The 13,669-nt window shown below is 37.5% G+C and overlaps 1 protein-coding gene across 2 annotated transcripts in view; it reads right to left on the minus strand.

The window, feature by feature from the left end:
* CEP350 (centrosomal protein 350) overlaps nucleotides 1–13,669 on the minus strand; it is a 150,930-nt gene that overhangs the window by 59,138 nt on the left and 78,123 nt on the right. For both annotated transcript variants that reach the window (XM_042976344.1, XM_042976343.1), the window contains exons 22-25: nucleotides 10,452–10,621; nucleotides 3,122–3,318; nucleotides 2,336–2,520; nucleotides 1,775–1,862 (exon numbers count right to left, since the gene is read on the minus strand). In XM_042976344.1, coding sequence (XP_042832278.1) covers nucleotides 1,775–1,862; nucleotides 2,336–2,520; nucleotides 3,122–3,318; nucleotides 10,452–10,621 — 640 coding nt within the window. The remainder of the gene's footprint in view (nucleotides 1–1,774; nucleotides 1,863–2,335; nucleotides 2,521–3,121; nucleotides 3,319–10,451; nucleotides 10,622–13,669) is intronic.

Below are 13,669 nucleotides of genomic sequence, written 5' to 3' on the forward strand. Positions count from 1 at the left end.
AATGTTTAAAGCAGTCTTTAAAAAAAACATTAAGACAGGGCGCCTGGGTGGCTCATCTGGCTAAGTGGCTGACTCTTGATCTCAGCTCAGGTCATGATTTCACGGTTCAGGGTATCGAGCCCTGTGTTGGGCTCTGGGCTGACAATGAGGAGCCTGCTTGGGATTCTCTCTTTCTCTCTCTCTCTCCCTGCCCCTTCCCTCTTTTCTCTCTCTTTCAAAATAAATAAATAAACTCAAAAAAGTAATTAAAAAAAAAAAAACATTAAGACAACTGACCTCTTCATAAAAACAATAGAAACTAGTAGACAATGGACAATATCTTTTAAAGTGCTGAAAGAAAATAATTCTATGCCTAGTAAAAATATCTTTCAAAAACGAAGGTGAAACAAGTAGATTTTTAAACTAACAAAAACTGAATGTGCTATCAGCAGGCATGCAGTAAAACATTAGATTCATCAAAATCCAAAGACGTGGGCTCCAAAGCACACTATTAAGTAAGTGAAGGAGCGCTTCGGTGGTTTAGTCGGCTGAGCATCCAACTTCAGCCGAGGTCATGATCTTGCAGTTTGTGAGTTCAAGCCCCACATCAGGCTGGCTGCTATCAGCATAGGGCCCGCTTTGGATCCTGTCATCCCCTCTCTGCCCCTCCCCCGCTTGTGCACTCTGTCTCAAAAATAAACAAACATTTAAAAAAAAAAAAAAGGGAAAACAACCCCACAGAATGAGAGAAAATATTTGAAATCTAGCTTTTATTCTACTTTATAAACAGAAAGCTACCGTAACCTTGTAAACAGTTATTTCCTTATTTTAACTAAGCATTTTAAGTTATTCTGACACCAATTTTTCTGTATTAAAAAGACATAACTTCTTTTTTTAAAAAAATATCAAATTTTTAAAGTTCATATGATCAATGATGTTTCCCGGGTGAACTTAAAAAAAAAGCAACTAGTTGAGTAATAATCCAATATATAACTTAAATATTAAGTTCACAGATGATCCAATATGGTGGCTAGCACCTTGCAACAGGTCAGTAAGGGAAAAGAACTAGAATCCACTGAATACTTACCAGACACTCTGAAACACATTTTTCACAGATAATAACAGTTAACATTTATTGGCACTTACACTGCGCCATGATCTGTTGTTGTAAGTTTATTATTTGTATTAATTTATTCCTCCCAACAACCCTACAAAGTATGTTACCATTATTATCCTCAGTTTATAAATAAGGAAACGGAGGCACAGAGAAAGTTAGGTAACTTGTCCAAGGTTATGAAACTAATAATTGGTAGATTTGGAATTTTAACCCAGGCAATCGGACTCTGGAGCTTGAATTCTTAACCACTATACCATGCTACCTCTCCAGGATTCAAATCCTAGGTGTTTCTGAATTCACTGGGCCAAAATATTAGTCAATTTGTAATGAGTATGTCTTAAAAGTCTATTTGGGAAAATACAGACCAAAAAATCAGTCCAAATAGACTCAACAAATATCTTAATTTTTAAAATATGCATTTCAGAAGACTATTTAACAAATGAAGGCAGGTTTGACTCTACATTGTATTAAGTTAGCACTGACACACAATCCTAATTTAAGAGAAACACAGCAGACTACCAAGCAATTTCTGTAATTATAGTAGCATAGGCAAAACGGTGGTACGTATCAACTAAATCTCACTTAAAGTAATAATAAGAAAAAGAGATTAGGCAAAATAATAGATCCCACAACATAACTTGCTGTAAATTCTCTTAAACAGTGTTTTTCCTGACATACCTTCTCTTGCTGCAACCTTAAAAGCAAACCACGCTGTTTCTTCCGAAGTGGGGGCATTTTATCATCTTCTCCTTTGTCTCGTAGATGTCTGCAAATATTTCACAGTGAGACAAAGAGTAGATTAAATTTCTAATCTAATGTCAAGAATTCTTGATCACTGCAAAGTCTCTAAACTAATTTAACATTTTCAAATGTGGAAAACAACTGCTGTACGCAGCAATGGCCATCCCACCAAGTAAATATTTTACTGCACATATAAATATACAAACACTAGACCGGGTCCTTTAAAGATAAAATTGCTTTAAGGAGTTTACAACACAGTAAAGGAATTCAGTATAAAATAACAATCAGTCAAGTGATAAAAGAGAAATGCAAAGAAAATGTTATGAGTAGGAGGTCTCAAAAGCAACAGGATTTAGGGACGACTGCCATATTTCTAGGTTGAGAAACTGGGTTGATCAAATTAAATGTGGAAACAAAAACATCTTTAAAATCAAAGCGCTTTCTTTTAATGAAAGAAGAAATTAGGAAGTGAAAACTATATTCACTGAAACAACTTACTTTTTCTGATGCTCTAACCAGGCTAATTCAGCCTTAGTTTTCTCCTTCAAGGCCTTCTCACGGAGACGCAGGAGTGAAGACTGGTGAGCTGCCCTCATTTCCTCTTCTTTCATATACTGTCGAACCATCTCCATCGTAAACTTAGAAAAACTATCTTGTCCTCCTGAGAATGGCATGCTCAGCTCCTAAAGTGAAGATTTTATTTCAAGTTTATCATCATCTAAGCCTCTGGAACTTAATTAACGCTGTTAAAAGAGGCATGCACTTATAAACTATGTACACAGAAAGGCTGCCGACCATGTCAGAGAACATTCTTCAAAAAAGGCACATAAGAGGGAAGAACATTCATCTGCTAATTTATTCAACCAATAACATTTTAACAAACAACTACTGTAAGTCAGGTACTGTCCCAGGGATATAAAGCAGGGTAAGAATTGTCCCTGTTACCCACAAGGCTAACGATTTAGTAAGAAGAATGATAGAAACATAAATTTTTAAATGGAATGAAGTAAGAGTAAAGCAAGTGAAATGCTAGAGACATAACACTGGCTCAGATCCTCGAAGGCCTTTCTATATCATTCCAAGGAATAATAAGTCTTGTGTTGTACTTCGTAAGGAAAGCAAAGCCAGATTCTATAGCAAAAGTATAATATAAAATTGCTATCTTAGGAAAATCATTCCTGGAGATGACAACTGAATTCAAGTACAAAATGTACCCTCATATCTACGAGAGAACACATCCACAACTCTTTATGAAGTAATCTCCACAGGTAAACTGAAGCATACCTTAGCAGAAGACAGTGTTGTCTTTTCTGGAGAAGTTTCATCATCAGAGTCATCATGATGGCCTCTTTTCTTTTCCATGTTAAATCTGCGATGGCTCTCAGAAGGTAGTAAAGATCGAAATGATTTTTCTTCTATTTCATCTTCTGTCATAGATTCATCAAATTTCAGTGAATATTCTGTTGCAATAGAAGTTGAATCTAAAAGAATTTAGAACAAGTGGATTTTATCATTGTAACAGTTTTCAGTAAGTATTCAATTTAGTAGCCCTTGCTGCCTCTTTATGGGACGATCTAACATAAATTCATAGAGCTGATCACTAATAATTGTAGGCCTGGAATAGTTCACTTACCTTACAAACAAGGAAAAAAGTCTCTAAACTATCTAAAAACACTAGTACAAGAAATATGGCAAAAGTGTAATATACTTTATATATAAAGAGCTCTTACAAACCAGTTAGGAAACTACTAAGATTCCTACAGAAAAATGAGAAATGGTCATGATCAGACCCTTCAAAAATACAAAAGGCCAAACTAAGTAAAGAAACAAAAAAACAAAAAAACAACATTTAATATTGCTAGCAAAGAAATGCAAATTAAAAGTTTTTTAGAACTCATCAATTCCATGCTTAACTTAAAACACAACAGCTCTTTTTAGGTTGGTTCTTGTTTGCCTCTGACATGCACTCCCCTTCCTTTCTGTTTTTGGGCACCCTTACTTATTGGTACTACAAGATGCTCCAGGTTCATTTTGCATTTTCCCTGCCCAGTCCTAGAACCAGTCTCATTTCTCCAAAGAGCTCTACTTTCTTTTATTGGACAATATCTACAAACCATAATTATGGGCACTGGTTACTCTTGTTACTGCTAGAGTGTCATGGTTTCTTCACCCTGTCAATGAACAGAGCTAGGTAATATATGCATGTATACTAGCCCGTGTACACACATAATCTCTCTCTCTCTCTCTCTCTCTCTCTCTCTCTCTCTCTCTCTCACACACACACACACACACAAATTGTTCTTGTATCTATCTACCCATCTAAAGACAGATTCACACTGATGTTACTGAGTCCAGCACCACAGGATTCATTCTAGTCTTCTTTTCTTGTGTATCTAACATCCTTTTCCAGCATGAAGAAACTTGACCCCTACCATCATCCAACGTCCATTTACTTATTCGTTCAATCCTAATACATATGTAAAGAACTGTGAACTTGTACCCCTATGAAAAGCTCATTTACCAATCAGAATATACTTTATATACTGTTCCTTTTATATTTAATAGGCTTACAATTTCTACTCAAAAATTCCGTTTTCCAAATTTACTTAGGTCAGCTCCTTTTCCTTCCACTCTCTTCAATGTGGTCATGCTATACATTTCTAATAAAGTTAGATTCATTAGTCACAGACTGCATTCCATCCTAGATCCCCCAACATCCTGGTTGATGTGTGTGTATTTAGTATGCACACACTAAAGTTTGCTCTTTGTGATGTACATACAGCTCTAGGGTTTTGACAAATGCCCAGTATCAGTCAATAAATAAAAGAACCATACAGGACATCCCTTATATGACATTTGCTTCACACTGAAAGTTCTCCCATGCAACCTCTTTGTAGTTAACCACTTCCTCTTCTATCTAACACCTGGGAACCATTAATCTGTTTTCCATCCCTAAAGTTTTGCCTATTCCAGAATGTCATATAAATGGAATCATATGATATGTAGCCTTTTGGGGCTTGCTTCTTTCGCTTCACTTAAAATTCATTCATGATGTTGCCTGTTCCTTTTAATTGCTAAATAGTGTTACACCAGTTTGCTTATTCTCCTCATAAGACATCTTCCAATTGTTAGCAATTATGAAAAATGGTGCTATGAACATTAGTGTATAGGCTCTTGTGAGGACCTAAGTTTTCAATATGCTTGCCTAGGCATATTGATTGCTGGGTCACTATAAGATACTGTGAAAATGTCTTACAAAATAGCCATACCATTTGGCATTCTCACCAGCAATGAATTGAAGTTCCTGTTGCTCTGCATCCTTGCACCATTTTGTTGTCAGGTTTTTGGATTTTAACCATTCTAAAAGGCATGTGTACATTCTTGTTGTGATTTTAATTTTCCACTCCCTGGTGACACATGATATTGAATACCTTTCCTAAGTCTATTTGCCATTTGTAGAGTTTCTTCAATGAAGTGTCTGTTCAGATCTTATGCACACTGCTTAATAGGGTTGTTGATTTTCTTGTTGTTGAGTTTTAAGAGTCCTTTATATAAGTCTGGATGTTAAGTCCTTTATCCAACATGTGATTTACAAATATTTCTAACAGTCTGTGGCTTATCTTTTTAATTCTCTTAACAGTGTCTTTCACAGAGCAGTTTTTTAATTTTGATAAAGTATATCAATTTTTTCTCTCATGGATTGTACTTATGGTGTCGTATCTAAGAAATCACTGCCAAATAAAAGGTGACCTGTATTTTCTCCTGTTTTCTTCTACATACTGGTTTTCAATAGGGTTTAGTTTCTTTGGATCTTGGTTGTCCTGTGAATTCTAGTTGCCTTAGTCTCTCCACACTCCTAACTCTACTTCTTCAATTCAGAAAGGCTGCTGGGCTTCATGCTGTGCAGCCGGGAGACTCCCCTCAGGCAGTAAGCCCAGACAATCTCAGTGCTCCTCTCACCTGCTTTCCATCTCTCATGAATTGACAGCATTCACTGCCTGATACTCAAGTAAAAATACTTACTTCGCATGTTTTGTCTGATACTTGTTTTAGGAGGGAGGGTAAACCTGGTCCTATTCCTCCATTGTGGCCAGAAGTAGAAGTCCAAGTAATTTAATTTTATATTGTTTAAACAAGTTAAATCTACCAAGAAGTCATGGTTCAAGACATTTCAAATTAGTCACTTGACAATTCTACATTTACAGGTACTGGAACCACGGCAAACACTTGAGAACAACATTAAACAAGTCACAGATGGTTACATCTACTCCTTCTGAGGCTCATGGACACTTTCAATAAATAAATCGGTCTTCGCCACTATAATCACAAACAACTGTTATTAAGATAAAATTTTGCAGGGGTTAAATTCATCCTACAGGAGGAACTTAACAAATAATCTCTTTATTGTTTTCCTCTATCCTTTATTTCTCTCTTTATGTGGAAGGTGTCATTATGAAGTCTGATCCTAAAATGAATTTCGTTAGTCTTTAATTCAGTAATCCATAAAACATTTTCGAAAACATTCTGAAAAACATTCATCGATCAGTATAAAAATATGAGCATGTCTCTTGATATTTAATACTATTACATTAGTCTGCTTGGATTACTATAATAGAACACCACAGACTGCTGGCTTAAACAAACAACAGAAATTTATTTCCTCACAGTTCTGGAGGGTGGAATCCAAGATCAAGGTGCCAACTGGCTTGGTTTCTGATAAAACCGTTCTTCTTAACTTGCAGGTTGATGCCTTCTGTGTCCTCACAAGGCCTTTTCTCTGTGCATGTGCATGCCTGGGGTCTTCTTCTTACCAGAACATAAGTGCCCACTCTTCTGACCTCACTTAACTTTAATTACTTCCTTAAAGGCCCTATCTTCAAATAAAGTCACATTGGAAGTTAGAACTTCAACATATGAATTTTGAGAGGATACAGTTCAGTCCATAACATCCCATCCTCTGGTTCCCCCAAATTAATTCCTTCTTGCACTCAAAATACACTCACCCATCCTAAGAGCCCTCAGAGTCTTAACCCATTCCAACACCAACTACAAGTCTAAAGTCTCATCTAAATATCATCTAAATCAGGCATCCATGAGACTCAAGGTATGATTCATCCTGAGGTAAAATTCCTTTTTAGTTGCGGACCTTTGATACAAGACCCAGTTATGTGCTTCCAAAATACAATGGTGGGAAAGGCATAAAATAGACAATCCCATTCCAAAAGGGATAAATGAGAGAGAAGGGTGATGGGTCTCAGGCTAGTCCAAGACTCCAGTGGAGCAAATTCCATTAGATCTTAAGGCTCAAGAATGACCCTCTTTGGCCAGATGCTCTGCCCTCAAGCCCACTGGGGTGGCCTTGCCTTCTTACCTCTGTGGGCAGAAGCATCTCCTCGGCCACTGGAAACAGTTTGCTCCTGAGGCTGAGAGCAAGGGCAGCCTGGACAAATGAAACCAAAGAGGTGGCCCCATACTCAAACCAATGAGGAGACAGCCTTGCCATGTGGGTTGTATGGCCTGGGCCTGTGGTGGCAATGGCTGCCCTGCTGATCTCTGAATCACCCTCAGGGTCATTCTTTCCTCGTTTTAAAGGAAAAGGCATGTTTACAACCTAGCTCTACCGTCTCATCTGGTAGAATCCCAGAACTCTGAAAGCCTTCGTATATTTCATCCCATCTCTGTGCTCTTTAGTCCTAACTGGCAGTCTCTCTACTCGGATAATCCCATCTCTATTCCTGGCTTCTGCTGAGATGGCTGCTTAAATCCAGGGGTAATCTCTTTACGGAGTGATTATCCAGTCACATCCTTGGTGTTCTCTCCAGAACATGCTTTCTCATTTTTCACAATAGGGACAGTCTGAGAATTTTCCAAATCTTCAAGTTCTGGTTCCTTTTTTAACAATTCCTTCAATTTATCTCTCCTCTCACATTTTACTATAAGCAGTAAGGAGAAACCAGGCCATGCCTTCAACACCTTACTTAGAAATTCCCTCCGCTAACTATCCACGTTCATCTCTTTTAACTTTTGCTTTCCACAAAAAGCTAGAACACGGTTCAGCCAAGTTCTTTGCCAGTTTATAACAAGGACTGCTTTTCTGCCAGTTTCCAATACCAAATTCCTAACTTCCATCTTCATCAGACTTCATCAGAATCATTTTTAACATCCATATTCCTGCCAATAGTCTCTGCAAGGCAACGTGGGCTTATTCTCACATGCACCTCAACACTCTTCTTGCCTCTAATCACTACCCAGCTCTAAAGCCACTTCCACATTTTTGATACTTGTTACAGCAGCACCCCATTTCTGGGTAATAAGAGCTATATTCATTAGCTAGATTGTATTTGTACTTCTGGGTAACAAGATCTGCATTAATTGTTAACCATTAATTATAGACTGCTTATGCATAAATTATATTCATTATAAAATTACCAAAAAAAATTTAAGGGATGAGAAAAATCAAAATTGAAAAACCTTCTTCTTGTACTCTCAAGACTGCCTTGCCTATCCTGCTCTGAAGACAACAGTTCTAGACCATTAATCAAATACACTGCTTGAGAGCCAGTCATTAAAAAAAAAGATCCTTAAAGGTGTCATCTGTTGCCAAATTCTGTTTTCTTCATTATGTTGTTTACTACCCACGATTTGATAGGGATACACCTCTTGTTTATGATCCAGGAAGACGTAACTAATGAGTTTTAATTTAGTTACTATATCTGACATTATCATTATCTATAAGAAATTGTATCCTTATTATATTATCTAAAATGTAAAGTTCTAATAATGTATTCTGTTTTTATGATTATATTATATATCGATAATAGGATATTAAGAAATTTTTTTTAATATCTATTTTCCATTCACATGCATGCTGTCCTAGATTTACTTTGCCTCCCCTTAGGATTATGACACACATTAGTGTTTGTTTTCTTTTTTTATATGAAATTTATTGTCAAATTGGTTTCCATACAACACCCAATGCTCATCTCAACAGGTGCCCTCCTCAATACCCATCACCCACCCTCTCCTCCCTCCCACCCCCCATCAACCCTCAGTTTGTTCTCAGTTTGTAAGAATCTCTTATGGTTTGGCTCCCTCCCTCTCTAACTCTTTTTTTTTCCTTCCCCTCCCCCATGGTCTTCTGTTAAATTTCTCAGGTTCCACATAGTGAAAACATATGGTATCTATCTTTCTCTGTATGACTTACTCACTTAGCGTAACACTCTCCAATTCCATCCACATTGCTACAAAAGGCCAGATTTCATTCTTTCTCATTGCCACGAAGTATTCCATTGTGTATATAAACCACAATTTCTTTATCCATTCATCAGTTGATGGACATTTAGGCTCTTTCCATAATTTGGCTATTGTTGAGAGTGCTGCTATAAACATTGGGGTACAAGTGCCCCTAGGCACCAGCACTCCTGTATCCCTTGGGTAAATTCCACTGCTGTTGTTTAACATAGTGTTGGAAGTTCTAGCATCAGCAATCAGACAACATAAGGAAATCAAAGGCATCAAAATTGGCAAAGATGAAGTCAAACTTTCACTTTTTGCAGATGACATGATATTATACATGGAAAATCCGATAGACTAACCAAAAGTCTACTAGAACTGATCCATGAACTCAGCAAAGTCACAGGATACAAAATCAATGTACAGAAATCAGTTGCATTCTTATACACTAATAATGAAGCAACAGACAAATAAAGAAACTGATCCCATTCACAATTGCACCAAGAATCATAAAATACCTAGGAATAAACCTAACCAAAGATATAAAAGATCTGCATGCTGAAAACTATAGAAAGCTTATGAAGGAACTTGAAGAAGATATAAAGAAATGGAAAAATATTCCATACTCATGGATTGGTAGAATAAATATTGTTAAAATGTCAATACTACCCAAAGCTATCTACACATTCAATGCAATCCCAACCAAAATTGCACCAGCATTCTTCTCAAAGCTAGAGCAAGCAATCCTAAAATTTGTATGGAACCACAAAAGACCCCAAATAGCCAAAGTAATATTGAAGAAGACCAAAGGAGGAGGCATCACAATCCCAGACTTATTCTCTACTACAAAGCTGTAATCATCAAGACAGCATGGTATTGGCACACACAATCGTGTTTAAAATACTGGCAAGCGGGGGGCGCCTGGGTGGCTCAGTCGGTTAAGCATCGTACTTCGGCTCAGGTCATAATCTCACAGTTCGTGAGTTTGAGGCCTGTGTCAGGCTCTGTGCTGACAGCTCAGAGCCTGGAACCTGCTTTGGATTCTGTGTTTCCCTCTCTCTCTGCCCCTCCCCGGCTTGCACTCTGTCTTTCTCTCTCTCTTTCAAAAATAAATAAACATTAAAATAAAATAAAATAAAATAAAATAAAATAAAATAAAATGAAAAAATAAAATACTGGCAAGGGTAACTGACATAACATGTAACCTTGAAATCGCTTCACCTGGATACATTTAATATCAGATTCTCTCACACACACACACATACACACACGCGCGCTATCATGTTCTAAGCATATCAACTAGCTCAGCCACAAACATCTCCAAGGGCTCTGGAAGCTTCCCCAAACAAATAACTACACACACACGTGCAAGGAATGTTACCTTTCTCATCAGGAAGAGAGGGTGCGCTGTCACTTCGTAGAGAATCATCTGCAGCGGTCTGAACCTGTTCATCAATAGAACTCTCCATCTTTTCACCATGAAGCTTCCTCTCATTTTCCTTAGAAGACAGAACTGAGGGACTTTCTTGACGGCTGCTACCACTGCTACTTCTGTTTATAGATATTATGGAAACAAACCAAAAAAAAGGGGGGGTGAGAAAGTAAGGTTCATTACTTCAAAGTAAACTTATTTGACTAAGGGAGTGTGTCTTATGATCAAGATATGAAATGATGAAAGATGTAACACAAAACATAAAATGCTAAATAGAGAAAAGTCCGAGAAGAAACTGTTTTAGGAAAGATGAGTAGGGGAGAGGAAGGTTTGACTGTTAGTCATGGGAGGCAACCACAATTCTCAGGCTATCACTTTTCTTCCCCCTTCATTTTAAAATCAAGCTACTGGGAAAAGGGGCTTCTGCTTGGCTATTTCAACTTTTCTACAACATCACAATTAATCACAACCTGCTTCAATCCCAACTACTCTACTAGAACTGTTCTTGTAACCTCTACCTAAACTTCAATTGCCAAATCTAATAGATAATTCTTCTGCATGTTGATCTCTACCTCCTTCTTTATAACCTCCACTTGCTAAAGCAAATGTAGTAAAATGTTAACATCGGTGCAATGTGGATAAAAGATATTAACTCTGTATTATTCTTGCAACATTTCTGTAAGCTCAAAATTATATCAAAACTAAATGTCAAATAAAAGACTCTCCTTTGTTACACTCTCTGATTCTACTCTCACCAGCTTTTCTTCCTTTCTTCCGAACAAGTTTTTCTGCTTCTTTCACTTCCTTTTAAATTTTCCTGGCTTTCCTTAAAATGATGGTGACTCCCAGTGTTTTGTTTTTGGTCCCTTTCTGTTTTATGCTACATACTCTCTTTGGCAATCTTATTTATCTCTATAATCTTCTTTTAACTTGTTTTATTTTTTATTTAATTACATCCAAAATAGTAAGCATATAGTGCAACAATGATTTCAGGAGTAGATGCCTTAGCGCCCCTTACCCATTTAGCCCATCCCCCCTCCCACACCCCCTCCAGTAACCCTCTGTTTGTTCTCCATATTTATGAGTCTCTTCTGTTTTGTCCCCCTCCCTGTTTTTATATTATTTTTGTTTCCCGTCCCTTATGTTCATCTGTTTTGTCTCTTAAAGTCCTCATATGAGTGAAGTCATATGATTTTTGTTTTCCTCTGACTAATTTCACTTAGCATAATACCCTCCAGTTCCATCCACGTAGTTGTAAATGGCAAGATTTCATTCTTTCTGATTGCCAAGTAATACTCCAGTGTGTATATATACCACATCTTCTTTAGCCATTCATCCATTGATGGACATTTGGGCTCTTTCCACACTTCGGCTATTGTTGATAGTGCTGCTATAAACATTGGGTGCATGTGTCCCTTCGAAACAGCACACATATATCCCGTGGGTAAACGCCTAGTAGTGCAATTGCTGGGTCGTAAGGTAGTTCTATTTAGTTTCTTGAGGAACGTCCAAACTGTTTTCCAGAGTGGTTGCACCAGCTTGCATTTCCACCAACAATGCAAAAGAGATCCTCTTTCTCCACATCCTTGCCCACATCTGTTGTTGCCTGAGTTGTTAATTTAGCCATTCTGACAGGTGGTAAGGTGGTATCTCATTGTGGTTTTGATTTGTATTTCCCTGATGATGAGTGATGTGGAGCATTTTTTCATGTGTCAGTTGGCCATCTGGATGTCTTCTTTGGAGAAGTGTCTATTCATGTCTTTTGCCCATTTCTTCACTGGATTATTTTTTTTTCAGTGTTGAGTTTGAGAAGTTCTTTATAGATTTTGGATACTAAGCCTTTATCTGATATGTCACTTGCAAATATCTTCTCCCATTCTGTCAGTTGCCTTTTAGTTTTGCTGATTGTTTCCTTCGCTGTGCAGAAGCTTTTTATTTTGATGAGGTCCCAATAGTTCAATTTTGCTTTTGTTTCCCTTGCCTCCAGAGACGTGTTGAGTAAGAAGCTGCTGTGGCCAAGATCAAAGAGGTTTTTGCCTGCTTTCTCCTCGAGGATTTTGATAGCTTCCTGTCTTACATTTAGGTCTTTCATCCATTTTGAGTTTATTTTTGTGTATGGTGTAAGAAAGTGGTCCAGGTGCATTCTTCTGCATGTCGCTGTCCAGATTTCCCAGCACCACTTGCTGAAGAGACTGTCTTTATCCCATTGGATATTCTTTCCTGCTTTGTCAAAGATTAGTTGGCCATACGTTTGTGAGTCCATTTCTGGGTACTGTATTCTGTTCCATTGATCTGAGTGTCTGTTCTTGTGCCAGTACCATACTGTCTGGATGATTACAGCTTCGTAGTATAGCTTGAAGTCTGGGATTGTGATGCCTCCTGCTTTGGTTTTCTTTTTCAATATTGCTTTGGCTATTCGGGGTCTTTTCTGGTTCCATACAAATTTTAGGATTATTTGTTCTAGCTCTGTGAAGAATGCTGGTGTTATTTTGATAGGGATTATGCATCTCTATAATTTTAACTATGGTCATTTAGATTGAGCCTCAAATCTGTATTAGCTAGCTTTGTCCTTCCCCTGACTTTCGGCCTTAAATTTCCAAATGCTCAGCAAACTTGTTTTCGAAGTCAGTGTTTTCCTTTCTCCCCCTTTGCTTTCCTAAGTTTATTCATTCATTTAAATATACATGGAGAGACATAGCCAATCACAAGCCGTGTTTTGAGAGCCTCTGCATGAGTTCTCTCCTCTTCTGAAATGCCCTTCCTTCCCTGTCTGCCTAATAAACTGCTAATTTAAGACTCAGTTCAAGTATCATTTCTGCAAAGTGCTTGTGGATACCTTCTCCCACTCCCAAGGAAGATTTGGTCACCTCTGTATCTGTATTTATACTGGGTTTTTTTGTGTAGGTTTCTAAAATAGTATTTATCAGAATATTGTGCAATTATATGTCCAGTTTAATAATGTTTTTGAAAGTATAAATCCTATAATATAGCTATAAGGTAAAAGATATAATGCAGGAGCCAGCAAGTGCTTTAAAGTCAGAAGGATATGGGATTAACCTCAGTTATTCCATTCAGCAGTATGTACCAGTAATCACTCACTGAATAAACATGCAGTAGATTGCCTGCCTTCTGTGTGCTAGGCATTTTGCTAAGTTCTAGGGATAGCA

Source organism: Panthera tigris, chromosome F3 (assembly GCF_018350195.1).
Source record: "Panthera tigris isolate Pti1 chromosome F3, P.tigris_Pti1_mat1.1, whole genome shotgun sequence".
NCBI classification, from domain to species: domain Eukaryota; kingdom Metazoa; phylum Chordata; class Mammalia; order Carnivora; family Felidae; genus Panthera; species Panthera tigris.